The following is a 22,565-nucleotide window of genomic DNA, read 5'->3' on the forward strand; positions in this document are numbered from 1 at the left end:
ATTGCTATTTGAACAGATGAATATAAACTGTAGTGTGTAACCAACCTATGGTAGTGACTAGTTTAAAATATGCGTGGCTACGTCTTGTTTACAAGATCGCTAATTAAACATACAAATATTACTTTAATATATCTCGAGAAATATGTAATATTATCCTAGTTATAAGAGAGTAAATCTGGCAGGTTCTAACTGTTAAACACAAACTCAAGTTTCACCTTCATCTAAAAATGAGTATAATTGCGAAAACACTTGAACTTCATTTATCAGAATGAGATCTATTGCCAAAATAAACACTTAAAATTACGACTTCATTCATTTTAATTAACGTTTTTCTATCACATTGAGACCATTTCTTTGCAACAGCGCATGGGAGTCAGACACGGGCTCTTCTTTAAATAAAATTTCCCATAGTTTATAAACACCTTGTATTTTGAATAAGCTGATTTTCTTTCCAAATACCTCCTCCAGTGGCACAGTGGCATGTCTGCGGACTTACAGTGCAATAAATCGGTCTTCGATACCCGTGGTTAGCATGGCACAGAGTGCCCATTGTGTAGCTTTGTGTTTAACTTCAAACAACAACAACAACTTGTCATCAACCTTCCTCATTTTACTATATTGTCCTTTCTCACCCTAATGTAATCTTTTTACTCCTGGTCTGTGGGTGACCAAGGTCAACATCTTGAATATTTAACTTCATATTCTTTTTCCTAGAACATCTGGAATCTTGATTTGTTCATTGAGGTCAGGTGTTTCTGTTCTGCACTCTCCTTTTCCTGATGCTCACTATTTAAACTACTTCTTAGTGCCAAGACTACAAATCTATTTTATTCTGCATATTTTATATAATTTGTTAAAGTGGTGTTCAAATAAAATTAATTAATATATAAATCAAATGGTTTTCAAAATTCTCGTTTTACTTGATCACTTGACACAAGCTATTTGTCTTGTAGCTCAGCGGTAAGTTATAACCGCAAAATTATTTTTAAAAAATGAGGAGGTTCGATCCATATGGTGAACATAGTATAGATAGCCCATTAAACAACTTTGAGTTTAAACCACACAAACACTTGACGTAAACTAACTATTAATAACATGCCACATCATTCACATAAATTACACAGGTCAACAAATTTTTTCGAAATCTCAGTTGCATAAGATTTTTTTACTTATTCTTACCCTTTGTGACCTGCTAAATTCAAATATGAAAACGGTTCAGCTCTACATGCTCTAGTTTTAATGCAATTTTAAGTTTTTCATTCTAGCCATTTGTGGTCAAATTAACACGTTTCCTGCGTTGCCTATATTGGCAAACCGGCAACTGCTGCGATGCTCTTGTACATCTGTCAGCTTCAGTGCTGCATGAGCTATGATAACGTGAGGTTGTCGTTACACTTGTCTCTTGCCTGCAACTTAGTTAAAGGTAAGACAATAGTGGGACACCGGTGGGTCCCATCGCAGGAAACGTGTTAATTACTTACACGTTTATGTTATCAACAGAGATATTAAAATTGTTTAGATTTTGTTTCAGATCTGATCATGGCTACAAGGAGACGTCAATGTGAGAACAAGCCGGACGCTTTCTGTTATATTTGTGGATGCTTCACGCTTATTCGTCAAAGGCGTAATATAACATCATTTCTGAGGCGTGCTTATAAAGCGTACTTTGGACTTGCTCTTGGTGACCAAGACAAGAAATGGGCCCCACATATTGTGTGTCATAACTGCGAGGAAATGCTGCGTGACTGGACAAAGGGAAACGTAAGGGTTTACCTTTCGGAATTCCCATGACCTGGCGAGAACCGATGGACCACACAACTGACTGCTGTTTTGTCTGGTCAATACAAAGGGCATTGGCAAGAAAAACAGACACAAAATCTCATATCCTAGTATCCCCTCAGCAATCCGACCTACTCTGCACTCTGATGAGCTCCCAATCCCAGTTTTTAAAGGATTTCTTCCATCTGAAGATGTGGGTAGTGACCAAGAGCAAGAGACTGCTGATGAAACTCAAGAAATACTTTCAGAATCTGGCGATCCTTCTTATGAGACCCCACAGTCATTAACTCCTCAACAGTTTAGCCAGCCAGAGTTGAATGACCTTGTGCGTGATTTGGGTCTCTCCAAAAAATGCAGCTGAAGTGTTAGCTTCCAGGATGCAAGAAAAGAATCAGCTGAGCCATACAACTAAAGTGTCATACTTCCGAAATCGGGAGCAGGCTTTTGTGCCATATTTTACAGAGGAGAATATGTTTGTTTATTGTCATAATATCTCAGGTCTTCTCCAGGAATTAGGGATGCCAGTATACCATCCAAATGACTGGCGATTATTTCTAGATTGTTTTAAGCAAAGTTTGAAGTGCGTTCTACTTCATAATGACAATGTCTATGCAGCTGTTCCAATTGGACACTCTGTGTATTTACGAGAGGAATATAATGTCATTAAGACTGTGACTGACCTACTAAAATACCACGAGCACAACTGGACAATTTGTGTGGACCTCAAAATGGTTACTTTCCTCCTAGGTCAACAAAGAGGATTTACAAAGTACCCTGCTATCTTTGCATGTGGGACAGCCGAGCTCGAGAAAAGCACTGGAACCAGAAGGAGTGGCCCATACGTGAGACTCTGAAGGCAGGTATGCCAAATATTGTCAACGATCCAATTGTCTGTCATTTGAGGAAAAGATCATATTTCCTCCTCTCCATATCATGCTGGGCTTGATGAAACAGTTTGTGTAAAATATTTTCTCAACCCAAACGAGCCGTTTTGCATATAAAGTTTATGAAGGCGTTGAATACTGACGGTGAATGCTTCCAACACATATTTTCTGTGCTCCCTGGTTTGTCCTTCGAGAAGATCAAGACAGGTGTTTTGATGGACCACAGATTCGTGCACTTGTGCGTGATCAAGAATTTGCCAGAAAGATGAACGACAAGGAAAGGACTGCATGGCTTTCATTTGTGGCGGTGATGGCAAACTTTCTCGGTAATAAAAAAAGCTGACAACTATGAAACCCTTGTAACGAATATGTTGTCAGCTTTTCGCGACCTTGGATGTAACATGAGTGTCAAACTCCATTACCTGTACAGTCATCTTGATAGATTCCCTGAGAACCCAGGAGCTATAAGTGACGAGCAAGGCGAGCGGTTCCATCAGGACCTCAAGACCATGGAAGAGCGTTACCAAGGGAGATGGGACAAACATATGATGGCAGATTACTGCTGGAGCATTAAACGAGAATGCCCTGAGACAGTCCACAAACGCAAGAGCTACAAGCGGAAATTCATGCCTGAGTAGACTGCAATTGAGCTTTCCCTCCTCATAGTAGCAAATGTCTTATCTACTAATCAGTTTTATATAAATAAATTGAATTAATATAAATAACTTGAATACGTTTATACTATCTTGCATTTTCTTTTTTATTGCCCAGCTATATTAAAGAGTTTTATAACATATTTTATCACATATTTTTCATGATAGACTACGACGTCAATGTGATGATGACGAAATTTTGAGATTTTCAAATACCTTGATTGCAAAAAAAGTAGAGCACTGAGGAAAAAACTAACGTCAGATCTGAAATCAGGGCAAGAAATTATGTAATACCAATTGTTTGATATAAATGCAACAAAAATTTTGTTGACCAGTGTTATTAAAGTAGTGAATAGCATACATATTTAAGGAATATTGATTTATGGGTGTACTTTTTCAGACCGTACTAAATCGTATTTTGTCGATACAGTGCGCTTGTCCTTTTTATAAAAAAATTAAGTCGAAATTAAGTTTATACACATTTGCACATATTGGCTTTTGCAGGGTTGTGGATTTGTGCTATTTTTAGATCATGATGTAATGTACCAGTGCGCATGCGCGAATATCTAAACAGTCCCAGTAACAACACTGGTAGAGCTACAGTAAATTTCGTTTGTAAACGTTCTATTGGATTGTGATTAGTGACCATCACTTGAGTGTTAAGCGGATATTAATTCTGCATCACAGACGATTCCAATCAAGTTTGTTTGTTTGTTTGTTTTTTTACTGCCCGTGTTTCTCTGTCATCTGACCTCTTATCAATTAGGAGAATCTCGTTCCTCATTGGGTAAAACTCAAAATACTGAGTAGGAATGAAAATGATGAGCGTAGATTAACTAATGTGTTTTTATTGTTCAGTGTTTTATTATATCACAGGAATAACATTCGTTATTTCAAAAGAAATGGGTTTTGAACACACAATGTACTGGTATGTGAAATATGTTCCGAAACGAACAGCAAGTTTGGGCCAAAAGGACAGAAATTCTATTGTGAAACTGCTACAAATGCGAACAATCACAATTTCGTATAATTCGGTTAATTACACCTGTGTAGCAAGTCTACAGACCACTTATTACTTGCTCTGAGTCGATTTCGTATATATGGGTATATAATTACAATGAAAACAGACTAGTTTCTTTCCATTGGGTATATGTTGTTAACGTTACATAGGATGATGGAAAATTGGAAAAAAACTTATGTGAATATAAATAAAAACATTGATAAAGCCGCCTTACCTTCCTAACAGAATTGCGCGACTTATCGTGACGGGGAACCAACGACATTACAACCATCTTTTCAGCTGAATAGTTGAATGTTTATATATATCTTCATAACAAAATTAGGCTCCTGGAACATCTCATTCCAATAATTAAATTCTCAAAAACGACCCTGCGTGTGCCATTCTGTCAGCTAAACAGCCGGTTTGTTTGCCCGTACATTCTGGATTATTTATTTATTATTTAAACTGTGTAGGTGTTTAGGTTTTAAAGACCTTTGGGGAGACCCCAAAGGCAAACCTGGGGCGCTCAGAAACTTCTGTTTCTCTTCAGCCCCGCACGTGAGGGAAGGTTAAAGTCGTCAGGAAGAGTAAGATAAAAACTTGGTAGTTTAATGACTTGGTAGATTTCTGATGGTAGACTTGGGGCAATTGGGAGGTAGCTGCAATGCCGGTCAGAAGAGTCGGAAGAGAAAAGGATGAACGAGCTATAATGTGAAAGGGGTAATGGCTTCACGAGCTCGAGAGTAGGGATACAGATTATTGTGGGTGTTACATGAATTTCAGAGATGATACAAGATAACGGACCTCTTTTCAGGACATGGGTATTGAAATACCTAAAATTGTTCTGTGAGGGGAAACGGGAGTACCCCGAGGAAAACCCACATTCACATTCAGGGTGCCGAATAATCTACCTTGAACGTGCCCTGGATAGCCGAGTTAGGATATTGCTGAAGTCTGGGCTCTGTAATAGCTGGGATGATGCAATTTCTTTCGGCCATTTTCATACACTTTCGGCAGTCGTTTTCGCTAGTACTCATCACCTGTGTGAAAACGGACCGTAAGTATCCCACAGGCCCCGGGCGCGCCGAGTAAATAGGTGAGAGAAGGCTGAACACCCAGTGTCCATCAAGTCTCAGACAGACTAGGCCCTCTGGTTTGGCACGCTGCAATTCAACACTTACATCATCGCGCTGTGACGTCAGCAGACCCCTAACCGTGATAAGGCCTGTTATATGTGGGTTAACTAGCCCCGCAAGCTATATTACCCATATTTCATTCTTAGCAGTCTAGTGTTCGTGGTAAAACAGAAGAACTGTTGCTTATCGAATGCAACAAATTAGGGTTTGTTTGTTTGTTTTGGAATTTCGCACAAAGCTACTCGAGGGCTATCTGTGCTAGCCGTCCCTAATTTAGCAGTGTAACACTAGAGGGAAGGCAGCTAGTCATCACCACCCCCACCAACTCTTGGGCTACTCTTTTACCAACGAAAAGTTGGATTGACCGTCAAATTATAACGCTCCTACGGCTGGGAGGGCGAGTATGTTTAGCGCGACGCGGGCGCGAACCCGCGACCCTCGGATTACGAGTCGCACGCCTTACGCGCTTGGCCATGCCAGGCCGCAACAAATTAGGGATATTAACATACAAAATTTTTGCGTGGTGTTACTCTATAAACTGAACAAAAACACATACAAAACACATTACTCAGCTTTTTCCTATAGAGTTTTGGAAATTATTGCATAGACACTGAGCAAAAATGGTACAAAAAATAATGCAGAAAATTACAACTACAGTAAAACCTGTCTGAGCCGGAAAGTGCATAGGGCGGAAACCAGTACAAGCTGGAAATATCTAAATTTTGTATCATCATCTTACAATTTTTCTTATAAAAGGCCCTCTATATGGCGGAACCTGCATAACACGGACAGAAAACTATCTTACACCTACCTAATCTATCAAGAAGTAGGACTAGAACCTGAGTAAGACGGAAAAATGTTTCTGATTAAATATTAATTTCTTATTTAATTAATAATTTGTTTAAATATTAATAAATTTTCGGACATTTTGTTACAGTAAGTATTGGTTAAATATGTTCTGTTCTTTTTTCTGCCGTCATTATTTTTGCAGTTAAATAAGATTAATAATTTGTAGAAATGTATTTGTCTTTTAAATGCAAAACTGTACTCTTTTAATAATTCTCACGAAAAAAGTAAATACCTATCTTCCCTAATTTTAAAATTTAGGTACATTTACCATGGATAGTAGGTAAAAGTGAAAATCCACGCTACTTCAGAAATTTAAGTAAGAATCAACTTCCTGTGGAATGGAAAGCGAATAATAAAGCGTGGATGACACGTGTGATATTCGAGGAATTTTTGAACAACTTAAACAAAAGAATGGAACAAGAAAATAGGAATATTCTACTTTTCCTAGATAATACAACTTGTCACCCAAAAGCTCGTTTAGTCTTTCTACCTCCATGTACAACATCTGTTCTACAGCTAATAGACAATGAATATAGCAGTGTATAAAACTGAAATGCAGAAAATTGATGCTTAAGCATATTATTGCAAACATGGACTACTGTAAGAGAGCATCTGAAATGACCATGAAAACTGACATGTTAGATACAGTTGCATTTTTAAGTCATTCAATCAAATGCGTAGAAGATAAATGTCTAATAAAGTGCTTTCGAAATTGTGGATTTATTCTTGATAATGGAAGAGATTGTGGAGAACTTGTTTGTTATGACGATTCTAGTGAAATCCAAACTCTGATTGAGAAGACTGATACAGAAACATTTGACAAGAATGTTTTGACAGAAACTGATGAAATTGATTTAAAATATATAATAGAATCGCAAGATGGTAACAGTGTGAGAGATGATGAACAAAATGGAAATGACAGTGAGGAAATAGAAATTCTTACTTCATCGCAAGTGTTAAATTATATTTATATTAGCACTATCAAATTGTATGCAAAAATGAAGGGGAAAATGAACTTCATGAAAATGCCGTACAATTGGCATCCTCTTTTAACCACACGAGAAAGCTCATTAAAAAACGAAACAGTTAAAATTGGACACGTTCTTCAATTTGATTAAGATTTTGTGTACCTATGTATATTTTGAATGTCTATATTTGTTCTTATTCCAATAAATATATCATAAACAGTATAATAACTTTATTCACAAATGTCTTCCTTCCTTGAGTCAAGCAAGTATAACGTTCTGCTCAAACATTATATATAATTAAGGAAATGCGTGTTCACCATGTCTAAGTCGAAAACCTACTTAAGCCGGAAATTTTACTTGGTCCCGTGCAATTGCACCTTAGACAGGTTTTACTGTATTTTTTTTACGAGAAATCGTGTATATGTTTTCTTATAGTAAAGCCACCTCGGATTATCTGTGTCCACCAAGGGGAATCAAAAATCTGATTTTAGCGTTGTAAATCAGTAGACTTACAGCTGTACCAAAGGGAGATGTTATAAAAAGTACTGTATCAGAATACAGACACGTGTGACAGTTTACTCTCAGATTTGAACAATTTAACAGCATTTCACTCTTTATGACATAAAAAAAACAAGGTATAATGCACTGTTTAGACAAAAGGCCTTACGTTAAAAAATACTAATGGTGCATAACATCATATTCGCTTTTTCGTATTTTCTACTACAACATTTTGTGCAGTAATAAATTCGATTTGTACTGTCCATCATTCACTGTCGGCGACTCTCATATAAGTACCTCTTGAATGTTTCCTTACTTATTTCCATTACTGTATGCTAGTTCATGCTTTTGAAATGTTTTCAATAAATACTATAGAGCTCAACCAATAAAGTATGTTATGCGTGAATTACGTTAATGTGAATACATATTCGAAGTACTATAGAGCCACTATGGAATGGATATTTGCAAAATAAGTTTATCATGCCTGAAATGTGAACTCAAGGATTCATTATTCAAATCCTGTCACCTCTAAAATGTGATCCGTTATTTTGGGCTGTGGGGGCGCTATAATTTGTTTGTTCGTTTCAGCCCAACGTAGTTTTGTTCTACACTGCTGTGTTAACCGGGAGAATCGAATTTTAGCTTTGTAAGATCATAGGTTTACCGATTTTTCATAGGCAGATATGTGTTATAAGAGTGGCAGTTAAATTCCACTATTCCATCAGACACGAGTGACATAACAACTAACGGTGGGTGAGTAATATCGACCAGCTGGCTTTCCCTCTAGTTTATCAGCTCAAATAACCTCTTGCGCAAAACTTTTTATTAAAAACCAAACAACAAAGAAACCCAAAATCATCATCTCTGTATAAAACATTAAATCAAGCAACTGCACAGAATATTCAAACAATTCTTCATAAACTATTAAATCAGGGAATTTATATGTATATAAGACATATGTATTTCTCCACAGATTATTCCACCGAATCAACCACTTTATGGTCGAGGATATAGAGGAATTGTTTACTTTCGGTTTTGGAGGTTCGGTCGTTGGATCACCGTTTACATAGATGACTTTCTTCCTACCATTGATGGCCACCTGCTCTACTCTCGCTGTACAGATAGCCGGGAATTTTGGGTAGCTCTACTAGAAAAGGCTTACGCAAAGTAAGAATTATTTAAGTTTGAATGATTGATACTTTATTTGTGTAGTGTTTAAAATCAAATAAATATTCGTATTTATACAATTAAGGGTTCATTGTTTGTTTGTTTTTTTGAATTTCGCACAAAGCTACTCGAGGGCTATCTGTGCTAGCCGTCCCTAATTTAGCAATGTAAGACTAGAGGGAAGGCAGCTAGTCATCACCACCCACCGCCAACTCTTGGGCTACTCTTTTACCAACGAATAGTGGTATTGACCGTCACATTATAACGCCCTCACGGCTGAAAGGGCGAACATGTTTGGCGCGACGGGGATGCGAACCCGCGACCCTCAGATTACGAGTCGCACGCCTTAAGACGCTTGGCCATGCCGGGCCTAAGGGTTTATCAAAACCGCAAACGGTTTCCCCTTAAAAATACTTTCCATGTGACATGTTTTGACACTCACATCATCTTCTCCTGGGTTATTACAAAGAATGTCGTTTAGGGACGGTAGTGTTTATAAGGCTGACTAAACTTTATTTTCGATATATTCTGTGAATTTTAGAAGTAGAGACTAAAACATTTTGCCAAGCTGCGGTGATAAATAATTTTACTGTATTTATGTATTGTTGTTGTTAGTATCAAAACTACACCATAAGCTATCAGCACTGTGCTCATTATAGGTGTCAAAACCTGTTTTTTAAAGTTATAAGCCTTCAGACTCATAGCTGAGCCACTGAAAGATTTATGCAGTTGTTGACTCACCTTGCTCTAGAAGTAAAAAAAAAAGTGTTAACAGCTCCCATTTCTAGAGCCTTAGTCATAAAAATTGTATAAAATTTCCTCAGCCTGGCATGGCCAGGTGGTTAGGGAGCTCTACTTGTAATCTGAAGGTCGCGGGTTCGAATCCCTGTCACACCAAGCAGGCTCGCCCTTTCAGCCGTGGGGGCGTTATGATGCGATGGTCAATCCCACTATTCGTTGGTAAAAGCGTAGCCCAAGAGTTAGCGGTGGGTGGTGATGACTAGATGCCTTCCCTCTAGTTTTACACTACTAAATTAGGGACGGCTAGCGCAGATAGACTTCGTGTAGCTTTGCGCGAAATTCAAACCAAACTAAAAGTTCCTCATCCAAATTTACAAATAATGATTGTATTCTTGTTTCTTCTTCTGTCACGATCAACAATCAAACAAGGTATCGTCAGACGTCATAACTCTGAAAATTTGTGATTCATACTCGAACACATTTTAACAGCCTTTAGAGCCCTTGAAGTTAGTTATCCTTATTACATCAAGGTATTTTCAGACATTAGATTCCTGAAAACTTGCGATATTTACTCAAATAAACTATTTTACCCTCCAAAGCATTTCAAACTTGTGACCTGTTAGCCATCAAACAAGGTTTTTCATCCTCCAGGGTCCTGGAAACTTGTCATTCGTTCTCACATACGGTCTTGTTAGAGACCAGTCTTACAAGTTTGTGATCCCTACTTTATTAATTTAGTTACATAAAAAAGTGTTTATATAAAATGGATATTTGTCAAAACGTGGTCAAAAGCGGTTCAAATCTCTCAACAAAAGGAACAAATTTTTCGAATCACGATAACAAAAAACGTTCCAAGAGCTGTACTAACTTGTATACCCAGGCTGTTCTTCTATAATTCTTAGATATATGCCAAATACATGACGTTTCACACAATACCAACTAGGCTAATACTGTTTCCAAACGAGTCAAACAACAAAAGAACGTCGTATATGGTATGGAGTGCAATTGTGGCAAGGTAACCAAAATACCTTCGAAAAGTAGAACACAAAATCACAATCAACCGTCACTTACTTACATATTTAGGTTTATTTCAAGTGCTTTCAGGGAGTAGAGTGTAATATTTTATACTGTAATTAATATCAACCGCATTTAAAAATATACAAACTCACAATACAATGGAGGGATATATAACACTAGTTACGCCTAAAGGATTAGGCTAAACTAACAGCAGAAAATAAAGATAGCGTTATGATCAAAGTTAATACAAAATCAACGAAAACTATATTTATGTACTAGTAGCAGTCATTACAACATCAACTAAAAACAGAAAATAAAGTCAAATGTTATTTTTTATATATAAAGACACAGAGGCTTTCTAAGAATTTTGTTAAGCGACTAACAAACTATCGAGGGAATGTCAAAAGAAGATAATTCTATAAAGATGTGTTTCTACCATACCAAAATCTCTGTTGATGACGTTTTTATGCGCTGCTGTCATCTGTTTAACATTTATTTACTATTTGAATTATTTTATTCCGAATATAACATTCTGTGTTCTTTTATTGGTAGTATTGTTAAAAAACAACTGATTATCGTTTGTAATTTTGTATTCTGATGTTCAAAGTTGTTTTTTGTCCTCGTAACTTATTCTTTGGTGCAATTGTACTTATAACCATATACAACAATCTATTGTGTTTTGATTAATCTATGAACAGTTACGACATTGTTCAAAAGCTGTTTGAGGATTTTAGTATTGTTTTTTGAAACTGTGCTCAAACTTTATGTTTTTGGTATATTATAAAAATGTTAGAGGAGTTTTATTACATAAGACAGCAAAGTTACAGGCATTTCTCTTGTTGCGATATTACAGTTGGAGATTGTTTGTTTTGTATTTCGCGCAAAGCTACACGAGGGCTATTTGCACTAACCATCCCTAATTTAGCAGTGTAATACTAGAGGGAAGGCAGCTAGTCATCACTATCCATTGCCAACTCTTGGGCTACTCTTTTACCAACGAATAGTGGGATTGACCGTCACATAATAACGCCCCCACGGTTGAAAGAGCGAGCATGTTTGGTGCGACAGGTATTCGAACCCGCCACCTTCAGATTGCGAGTCGAGTGCCTTAATCACCTGGCCAGGCCGGGCCCGTCAATTTTGATTTGTTTAACAAATTTTTGTTTGTATAATCATTCCATCAAGATCTATTACACTGCCAATCAGTGTCATAACAACTACACATAGAACATACTCGTTGTTTAAAATATCTTGGGGAACACCATGTTGGTTTCACCCATTTTGAAAAAATAATTTCACGTGCACATGTTACAAATTTCACAATTGTTTATAAGATTAAAAATATACAAATCACATAACTCGATTTAATCATATCACAATTAAAAATACTAAACGAATGCCATTTTTTGTTTTTGTTTGGAATTAAATACAAAGCTACACAATGGGTATTGTAACAGATTTAATATCTACGTTTGTTTCCGTTTAATACATGTAACGTATAGTGTTAAACGTGTATTACGCAAGTCCCACCTGTTCTCTAAATTTGTAGAAGATTCTGAGAGTAAGAATTAACAGTTTTACGAAACCACTAGCGTATCTTTAATTATTTTGCGAAGTGAATATTCGAGAATCTCTTCTAATGAGTATAAAAGCTAACCATCGCAAAACACACAGAGACAGAAGAATATTGTTGGTCAACTACAGTCATTATAATATACACTTCAGAAGCCTTAACTGTGATAAACGTTTATTAATCAGAAAACTACAGAATTTGATCAGGAACGTTTATAGATTTCGAACTTTATAAACCGTTCAACTTCAAAGAATTAACATCCGATGTTAATACTTCTACGAGGACATTAGACATCTTCCTCGGTTAAAAAAAACAAAAGAGAACTTATAAACCACATGAGGCCAACTAAAGACAGAACTAACTTGCTTTCCTATCAAGTGTAGTGTAAGATTATTAACTCATAAGTAATTTGCTCGTCATGATTCTGGATCATTGATAAATATTTAGTCCTAGACCAGAAAGAAGACTGAATATTGTTTTTGTGAGTTTGTAAGATATTTACATGTAAAACATTATTTGTAATAACCATTATTATAACTTGTATTGTTATTTGTATATTAAAATAAACTTGTGTTAAGAAAGAAAACTGTTTGTATCATCGTGTTAGCAAATATCACAAATTTAATTCATATTAACATTTAATTAACGTCTAAATTATTATTAAAATTTCCGAAATTTTAAAATCTTAATACGTAGTGTTAGTGATATTGTAAATCGGAGATCCGCCTGAGATAAATTATAATAAGTAACAGTATTTAAACCCGATTTCTAATTGTGTCAGTCTGCAGAGATACCGCTGTGCCACTGGGGAGAAATGAATGTTTCCATTAAAAGTTTATGAAACATTGAAACTAATGCGAAGATCCAAACAGCTTTGAACTTGTGGAAAAGATGATCGCGCGGTCACCTATCGAGCGAACGATGGTAACACCATTATATCAATATGTTATCAATTGTGAGGAAGAAGGGGTCGTCACAAATTAATCTTTAAGCAATTAGTTACTAATACCTAAAATAGCAAAAGTGATCATTTTCTATACATTATTAACTTTAAATTATACCATACAAACAAAACTTGCAAAACTTTACAGCTATTATTCCTTGCCATTGAAAGCCACTAAATGGGCATGACATTCAACGTTCTGTTCGAGTTCAGTAATATTTCAGTCAAACTTCAGTACTGCTCTATCCGTAGACGGTCGTCATAGAAAATATAATATTTTTGAAACGGTGAATGCAGACTATATACAATGAGACATTTACACTCATGATAAAGGTCAATTTTAAGTTCACAAAGTCAATTTCTCAATACACCGCTGAACGGGATAGTTCGAACATATTTATATGAATTATTTTTCACTTACGCTTTATCAAATGTATAAAAATCATCAAAATACCGTAATTTTCGTATACGAAACTCACTTGTCATCAGAGACTAGAATATATATTTAGTATATGGAAGTACAACTTCGGGCACACGTATTGAAGCTCTTTGGAACAAAACTTCACAATGTATTTTGAAGAGCTAACCATTAATACCAATTTCTGACAAATCTCTTTTTAGTATATAAAGCTCTCGTCATCATAAGCCGACGAAAACCAGTTATTATATATGAATGTAAAATCACATATTTAACCAGCTTACTGAAACGTGTGTAATAAACATTCTTCTTCGAGAATATTAATATAAATGCAATATAAGAGGCAAGTAATCATAGTTTCTTTGTTTTAGAAACTATACAAAACATTAGAAAACCAAACCAAACTTTCACGCGCTACTCTCCTACACTTTAACACTCAGACCAAACTTGACATATAATTTTAGGTTGTAAAATATACCAGATTACCAAATTTAAAAAAATTCGATAAAAGTTAAATATGTTTCTCGTTCAAATAAAGTTTTCATGCTTTCGATACAAGAGAAAAATAAGAAATAATTATATCAGAATTGGATATTTTATGTTTCGTGTATATCTCAATGGATTGCCTTTAAATTTGGTATTTCCACTGGAAATATATTATAGTTTGAATTTCCACATTTTGAGAACACAAAAGTGGATAAATTGCTGAGATGTTATTCCTATTAATAACACGCAATGTGTCCTGCAGACTGTTTTGGCCGCATAACAAACTTCCGTGTGTCTTGATAGAATGAATAACAACTTGGCTTTTATTCATGAAAATAATAAATCCTATGTTTTATTCTAAAAAACAACAACAAATGTTTTCATGATGAAAGAACGTAGTTGAACTGGCTTTACCCTGAGTTTTTGCATTGTATATGGCTACTTTCAAGAGTTTTTGTTTCAGGCTACATGGCTCTTATGAGGCTCTGGAAGGAGGACAAGCCATGGATGCTCTTGTAGATTTGACTAGTGGGCTAGCTGAACGATATGATCTGGCAGATGCACCTCCTGACCTCTACCATTTTCTGTTGAAAGCCTCAAGTAATGGGGCATTCATTACGTGTTCCAGAAAAGTATGTAATCTGTCAAACCACTTTGAATAAGGCCTTGTTTACCTTTTTTACTTAAGGCAACTAAATTAAAATGTGTTACAAAATCGTGACTTTAATCATTAGTATCACGATACAGTTTGGACTTACGATAGAAAGTCTGAATTCAGAAATACTACGTGACAATATTGCTACAAATTTTAAACACAGAAAGTTTACAGAAGATAAGTAAAATGTCTTATTTTAATTTTCGATGTTAAAACAACTTATAGCAGTTCTTCTGCGGACGTTTTCAAAATGAAAGACTGATGACCTAGGAAATATAATTTACCAAATATTCTACAATTCTGTTTATAATCAACGCTGTTGTTTCTTATCTGTTTTATAGGGTGACTGGAGAGAAGCAACAACAGCAGATCCAAATGGGCTAGTCCCTGGTCATGCGTACACTGTTTCAGGTGTTGCCAAGGTTTGGAGATTCTTGAGTTTGATTTTTAGAATAACAAAAATTATAACTTGCTGCTAGTTGTTTTTATTTTGTGATTTCATAGCCATTTGTTGGAATGTTTGCAAAAACAAAAAAGCTTTTTGTATATTTTAAAAGACATTTATCTGCAATATATGGTAAATTTAGGTTTATATTTTTATTACTATTCATACTTTCATGGATTGTAAAAAAAATCGATATTCTGCATGTCTTTTTTAATGATAAAACATCCATAGTATTTAGTACTTGTTTATGAGTTTTTGACAACTAAAGCAGCCATAATGAAAGTTTCTAATATGAAATTAAACAATATGGTAGTGTATCTTTATACAGGGATCCGTCAACAGTTTAATATATGGTAGTGTATCTTTATACAGGGATCCGTCAACAGTTTAATATATGGTAGTGTATCTTTATACAGGGATTCGTCAACAGTTTAATATATGGTAGTGTATCTTTATACAGGGATTCGTCAACAGTTTAATATATGGTGTTTAATATATGGTAGTGTATCTTTATACAGGGATTCGTCAACAGTTTAATATATGGTAGTGTATCTTTATACAGGGATTCGTCAACAGTTTAATATGCTATTAGTTAATGGAGATTAAGAAAATTATTTCTATTGTTAATTGTATTCAAATATTTAAGAAGGATATATGAGATAACAAACTCATAATTATTATGTGACAGGCTAGAGGGAAGGCAGCCAGTCAACACTACTTACGGTCCCACTAATTACAGCAAAAGGATTAGGTTAAAATAATGATAATGTTGTGATTAAAGAACTAAAACTACATTTCACTACCTGATCATTTATTGTAATAGTAAACACAAGTATGAAATAAAGTCAAATTCTCTTTTTATATAAGTGTTAGATTAACAGTGAAAGAAGGCCCTAAGAATGTTGGCCACATAGGCTTGGCAGGATTCTTAATATAGGCTGACAAACAACTGAGAAAATGTGAAGATTAGACAATCCTATAACGAAGTGTTCTCGACCATACCATAAAATTCCCACTGATGTTGATTTTATGCAGTGCTACCACCTGTCAATAATTTCTTCATTGTTTCACTCACCATGGTGAGTGTACAGGATATATCACTGAAGTATGACCAAACAAACACCAGGTACACCATTAATTTCATGTACAACTGATGATTTCACTTTCTCATTAATACCTTGCAGTGAGTTGATGGTAAGTATTAAGACTTACAATGTTAAAAGTTGGGTTTCGATACCTATGGTGGGCCCAGCACAGATGGTCTATTATGTAGCTTTGTGCTCTACAAACAAATCCTACCCATTAATATTTAAATATAACAATGCAACTTGAAATATTTTTGCACTATGTTAATACAAAACACAAGGTAAAACTGTTAGAACCACTCTATTATTTTTCACTGTTATCTCTTACATGACAAGTTCTCCATCCGCTGCATGTTTTAACAACAATATTAAAACATTTTTTATTGTTATTAATAAAAATAACATGTACACTGAATGTTATTCATTAATTCCTTAGGTTGAGGTCAAATCCTTTGATGGCCCGGCATGGCCAGGTGGTTAAAACACTCAACTCGTAATCCGAGGGTGGTGGGATCGAATCTCCGTCACCCCAAATATGATCGCGCTTTCAAACGTGAGGGCGTTATAATATGACGGTCAGTCCTTTTATTCGCTGGTAAGAGAGTAACCTAAGAGTTGGCGGTAAGTGGTGACGACTGGCTGCCTTCCCTTTAGTCTTACACTGCTAAATTAGGGATGGATAGCACAGATAGCCCTCGAGTATCTTCGTGCGAAATTCTAAAAACAAACAAACATTATGAACAATGCATTGTAATACAATAAACGCAAGTGATTAATGACTGTGTGTATGGTGCTGAAGGCTGTTGAATGATCTTTTATCGGTTCAATGTGTTTTTTCTGTTTATACCTTAAATTTGACTATTGATTAAGAATAAAATTTAAACACCAAGTTAAATGTTGAGTGAATAATAAATCTACTCACATTGTTTTAAAATTAAATATACATTTAAAACAAAAGTTCAAGTGTTACCTCAATATGCAAACTAACTCATGAACTTTAAACCTTCCTCAAAACACACAGTTCACTAAACATTAAATTTAAGGTAACACAATACAGTGATTATTCACATCAGTTACTTTTATACAACTATGATAAAATTAAAATGAAAGTTAAATCAAGTTCGCTTATAACAAATTGTTAGCTCTTCTGAAATTAAGAACACTTAAGACTCGTAATGGTTCAGAGTCTAAGTGAAATTTAAAAATGTTATACAGACGCATAAATAATCAAATAACTGCACACACCTAATTTCAAACACTCTTAAATGTGCAATAACTCTCACGTTCTTGATACAAGAAAGCAGTGATAGGTTCTTATTGGATCAAAGACATTTCCCTTGGCAACTTTTGTTTGATTCATGGGAAAGAATAACTCATCTCACTAATTGAAAATATATTTGTTATTATTGTAAAAGAATCAGATAATCTGGCTTTTAATCTTCACTTAGCTTAGTTTATCACTTTAAGAAAGTGAAGTTAATAACTACCTTTAGTGCATTCTTTGCATCCAACACGGGAACTATTAAAACAACATAGTTTGGAAAATGTTACTTTTTAATTAAAAGGAAAGATAACATAAAAGTACACCACTCTTACTACAAAGTCATCGAGCTCACAAGAAAACATGCTCTCACATAACATTTACTAGATGTAACACAGACATCATTTTTATCATCTCTTTGGACAGTAAAGGATGTTACTGTCGTTGATTGCTATAAATACGGCCACAAAAGAACCCAAAATACACATTGATCTATAAAATACTTTTAAAGGTCTAAATAAAAAAATGAAAAAGCTGTCCGAGCGTATTGGATAAAGTAATAACTCTACCAAATTTCAACTCAATTTGCCAAGAAATAAGGAATGTTTGGAAGGAGACGATACGATAGAAAAACAGTAAACCTCTCTGACATAATAAACTGTCTAGTAACTAGTTAGAAGAAATATTTTTAAAATTCCAATGTTACTAAGAGCAGGTAAAATATATATGACGTGGCTGCATATCACATTACTGAGAAGCACTACTCCATATGTGATACCTTTGTTTTTTTTTACACTGGCGAAGAAGTAAATAAGTCAACAACTTCTCAAAATTCCACACAGTTTAATAAAAATGTAACGTAGCCCACAGTTATAGTAGAAGCACAGATTTCATGAATATTCATGGAAGTAGGTCAAACAATTTTTAGGGTGTTTGTTTATTGAAATATTCATCAGTTGGGATACACCAGATAATCTTGTTTTTGAGAGTTCTCTCAGAGTTTCTTTGCTTAAAGGTTATTTTTTAAATACCTGCAGCTTTCTACAGGTTCGAATCCCCGTCATTCCAAACATGCTCGCCCTTTCATGGGGACGTTATAATGTGATGGCCAACCCCACTATTCGTTGGTAAAAGAGTAGTTCAAGACTTGGCGGTGGGTAGTGATGATTAGCTTCCTTTCCTCCAGTATTACACTGCTAAATTAGGGACGGCTAGCGCAAAGAGTCCTCGTGTAGTTTTGTGTGAAATTCAAACAAAACAAACCAAGCTTCCTTCAAGATTTGGCTAAATTATCTGCATATTGTACAGTATCTCAAAGTAGTATAAAACGTATAGAGTAAAGTCAGTTTGTACAGAAACAAAATATTTATAAAATTTGAGATTATAATAACATCGTTATAAACTGAGTAGATGCGAACTTGAAGTTGTTACATGACCAATTATTTGGTTAATATTTGCAAAATTAGTTAAATTAGTGAGTAAATTTTTTTCAATTTTATAATAAAATTAATATTAAGGAAACTAACAATGTAAATTACCAAAGGTTTATAATTAATGGTTATAGACCTTAGGTTTTCACCTCTATTAAATGTTTTGTGTGATTTTGCTATGATATAGAGCATGAAGCATTATTGTAAGAAGTAATTTTGGAGTGGTCGGGTCACCAACACACGATGTGTAAGGAGTATGCCTCGTCACTGGAAGGCAGTGCAACTTAGCCGGAATAAACTGGTTTAGGGTCATGGCTAGCAATTTCTTGGCTCAGTTATGTTCAACAGTTTACAGTAAGATTGCAACATGAAGATCTTGCTGGACATAGCAATCTTGTAACGTCCTTGTGGTTGAGATAATGCTGTATAATATTACACTATAGGTAATGACATTGCCATCCTGGATCACAAAGCTATTGTCAAACCTCGCCCTAAACTATGGGAGAAATAACGTCTCCATGTGATGCCTAAGGAGGCAATTAACAACAAACACGAATCCTACCATCAGCCTAACAAACTGGACACAGGACTCATCTGAAAGGATGGCATGTTGTTAGTGTTCTAACTCTAAATTAGCATATTGTCTTGCCCATGCAGCAAAGTAATGGAAGTGAATTATGGTTAATATTGGTTTTCAGATAGCCATATTTAAGAGCAAAATAACCTTGTTTGGTCAATCTTCTATTCACTCTTCTTTTAGTTACCCTGGAATGCATTTATTCATGCCATTTTTGTTGTAAGGTGTTGAAAAATTTCTTTAGAATTTGGCCTATTAACCTGATCAAAACATGGCCATTTCAGGCTATGGTTTTTCGGTATCTACCAGTAGACTTCCATAAAACAATGTTTTCTGTTGTCTGTCGACGTCTCAGGATTCTGAATACTTGGGAACCTCTACTGTTCTGGGAATGTCCGTTGGGTTCATACCATTTCTGAACAATGTGATCACTTTACTGTTACATATTTATTTTAATATCGATGTTTGTTTCAGTTACATATATATTTAGAAATGTATGTAACTTATACTGTTAAATGTGCTTTGTAAATTTTCCACCTATTCACTAAGTGTAGATTCTCAAGTGTAAGACTAAACAATGTATCATGTGTGCATGTATATGCTAGTGATCGTCAGTATAGTGGTGCCAGCTGAAATTTCTATACATCTGCTTTGGTTAATAAAATTAACCAGTGCGAGGCTCCAAGGGACAGTATATATATTCTCAGTTTGCTACACTTGGTATACTATAAACCTCGGAAGCTATAACTATAATTAACGCTTATTAATAGAAAAACTACAGGTATTTGACCAGGAACGTTTACAGATTTCGAATATTACAAACTGTTTAACTTCAGCGAATTAACATCGGATGATAGTATTTTTACGAAGACAATATATAATTTAAACGGTGAAAAACTCACGTGTGTTTTGTTTTGTTTGTTGTTGTTTTTAATTTCGCACAAAGCTACTCGAGGGCTATCTGTACTAGTCGTCCCTAATTTAGCAGTGTAAGACTAGAGGGAAGGCAGCTAGTCATCACCACCCACCGCCAACTCTTGGGCTACTCTTTTACCAACGAATAGCGGGAGTTGACCGTCACATTATAAGGCCCCCACGGCTGAAAGGGCGAGCACGTTTGATGTGACGGAGATACGAACCCGCGACCCTCAGATTACGAGTCTCACGCCTTAACACGCTTGGCCATGCAGGGCCATCTCACGTGTGATCAGCGAAAGGCTAGCTAGCTGCCTTTCAAGTGTATTGTACCTATGTTAATTCAGAATTAATTCGTTCATCGTGAACCCTCAATAAGTTTCCGGTTCCAGACCAGATGGAAGACTCAATGTTGTTTGTAAATTTGTAAAACTTTTGTATATAAATCATTACTTGTAGTAACTATTTGTAATAACCAGCATTATAACTTATATTATCGTTTGTATATTAAAATATGTTTGTATTGAGAAAGAAAATTGTTTGTATCAATCTTGTTGGCAAATATCATAATTTGATACATAGCGACACTTAATTAAATTCTAAATCGAAATTATAATTTAACTCAATCTTAACATGTAACAACAGTCAAATAATTTGACGCCCTATAATGTATAGGTCTTGACAAGCCGTGAATCTACACCAAATACAGAGAAATTGTCTGAACAAAGCGTTAATCTGTTTCAAAAACGACTATGCCAAGACTACACCTTTTCATACAAAAGAGATGTCTATATGTTTTTGACAAACAAATGTTCAAAATAACTTATACAGACCAGAATAACAACACGTACATTTTTGTATGATCATGTACTAACTTCTCCACAATTACTCAGGCATTTACTCAGTAATTATTCCATGCATGTAGAGAATAGCATAAACACAGAACAGTATGCAAACATTTTGGCCAAGATGGTGGCTAGAATCTGGCATCAACTTTGATGTGGGACGAATACATTTTTGGCTAAAACTATGTAAAAACTCGTAACACAGTTGACGATTTACGTCAAATATGAAGAGTAATACGTGTATGGGAACTGACGAAAACGTGTAACTTATTATAACCTGGCGAGATTTGTATTATTGAGTTTATTTGCTAAGTGTGTATATTTTAAGGCTAGAGCGATATATTAGTTATACAGATAGATACATATTTGCCATTTATTTAGCGATATACTGTTTATCAGATATAATATTTTTACAGTTAGAACCTCTCATTTATAAGCTGGGCCCGGCACTCGACTCGTAATCCGAGGGTCGCGGGTTTGAATCCCCGTCGCACCAAACATGCTCGCCCTTTCAGTCGTGGGGTTAAAATGTGACGGTCAATCTCACTATTCATTGGTAAAAGAGTAGCCCAAGAGTTGGCGGTGGGTGGTGATGACTAACTGCCTTCCCTCTAGTCTTACACTACTAAATTAGGGAATGCTAGCGCAGATAGCCCACGATATTAAAACAAATCAAACCAAAATTTTTAAGCTAGTGTCGAAGAAATTTATGGCTTCGACGAATACAATGAATTTTCATCTTTGAAAAGTATCCCAAAATCCACTGTTATTATCATTCACAGACATTTTAAAACGTACTTATGCTGTTTGTTATTTCTACGTCTAACAGGCTTCCCAGCAAGGATCTGTCATTTACTGCTTCTTTTATCAAAGACAAAAATAAAGTTAGAGTTTTCTTTGTGCTTTAACAAAAATGTTTTTGTTTGGGCAGATCCTATTAAGCTCTGGAGAGGATGCTTTGTTGGTGAGAATCAGGAATCCTTGGGGAAACAGCATTGAGTGGACAGGGAAATGGAATGACAAGTAAGGACAATCTGCAGTTCACGTCTTATTACCACAAGCTCCACTATCAATCGTTTGTATTTTTTTGTATGTAAAAGGTGTATTTTTTAGATATATAATATTAAAAACTTCAGTGTTCTATCTTTTACAATGTTTGGTCCTTTCTGTACATCCCTTCGCGCCAAACATGCTCGCCCTTTCAACCGTGGGGTCGTTATAATGTACGGTCAATTCCACT

The 22,565-nt window shown here is 35.4% G+C and overlaps 1 protein-coding gene across 3 annotated transcripts in view; it reads left to right on the forward strand.

Moving 5' to 3' along the window:
- LOC143239761 (calpain-A-like) overlaps positions 1 to 22,565 on the forward strand; it is a 69,264-nt gene that overhangs the window by 27,220 nt on the left and 19,479 nt on the right. For all 3 annotated transcript variants that reach the window (XM_076481228.1, XM_076481230.1, XM_076481229.1), the window contains exons 5-8: positions 8,741 to 8,934; positions 14,576 to 14,744; positions 15,109 to 15,189; positions 22,257 to 22,348. In XM_076481228.1, the coding sequence (XP_076337343.1) occupies positions 8,741 to 8,934; positions 14,576 to 14,744; positions 15,109 to 15,189; positions 22,257 to 22,348 (536 nt within the window). The remainder of the gene's footprint in view (positions 1 to 8,740; positions 8,935 to 14,575; positions 14,745 to 15,108; positions 15,190 to 22,256; positions 22,349 to 22,565) is intronic.

Source organism: Tachypleus tridentatus, chromosome 13 (genome assembly GCF_004210375.1).
Source record: "Tachypleus tridentatus isolate NWPU-2018 chromosome 13, ASM421037v1, whole genome shotgun sequence".
Taxonomy (NCBI): domain Eukaryota; kingdom Metazoa; phylum Arthropoda; class Merostomata; order Xiphosura; family Limulidae; genus Tachypleus; species Tachypleus tridentatus.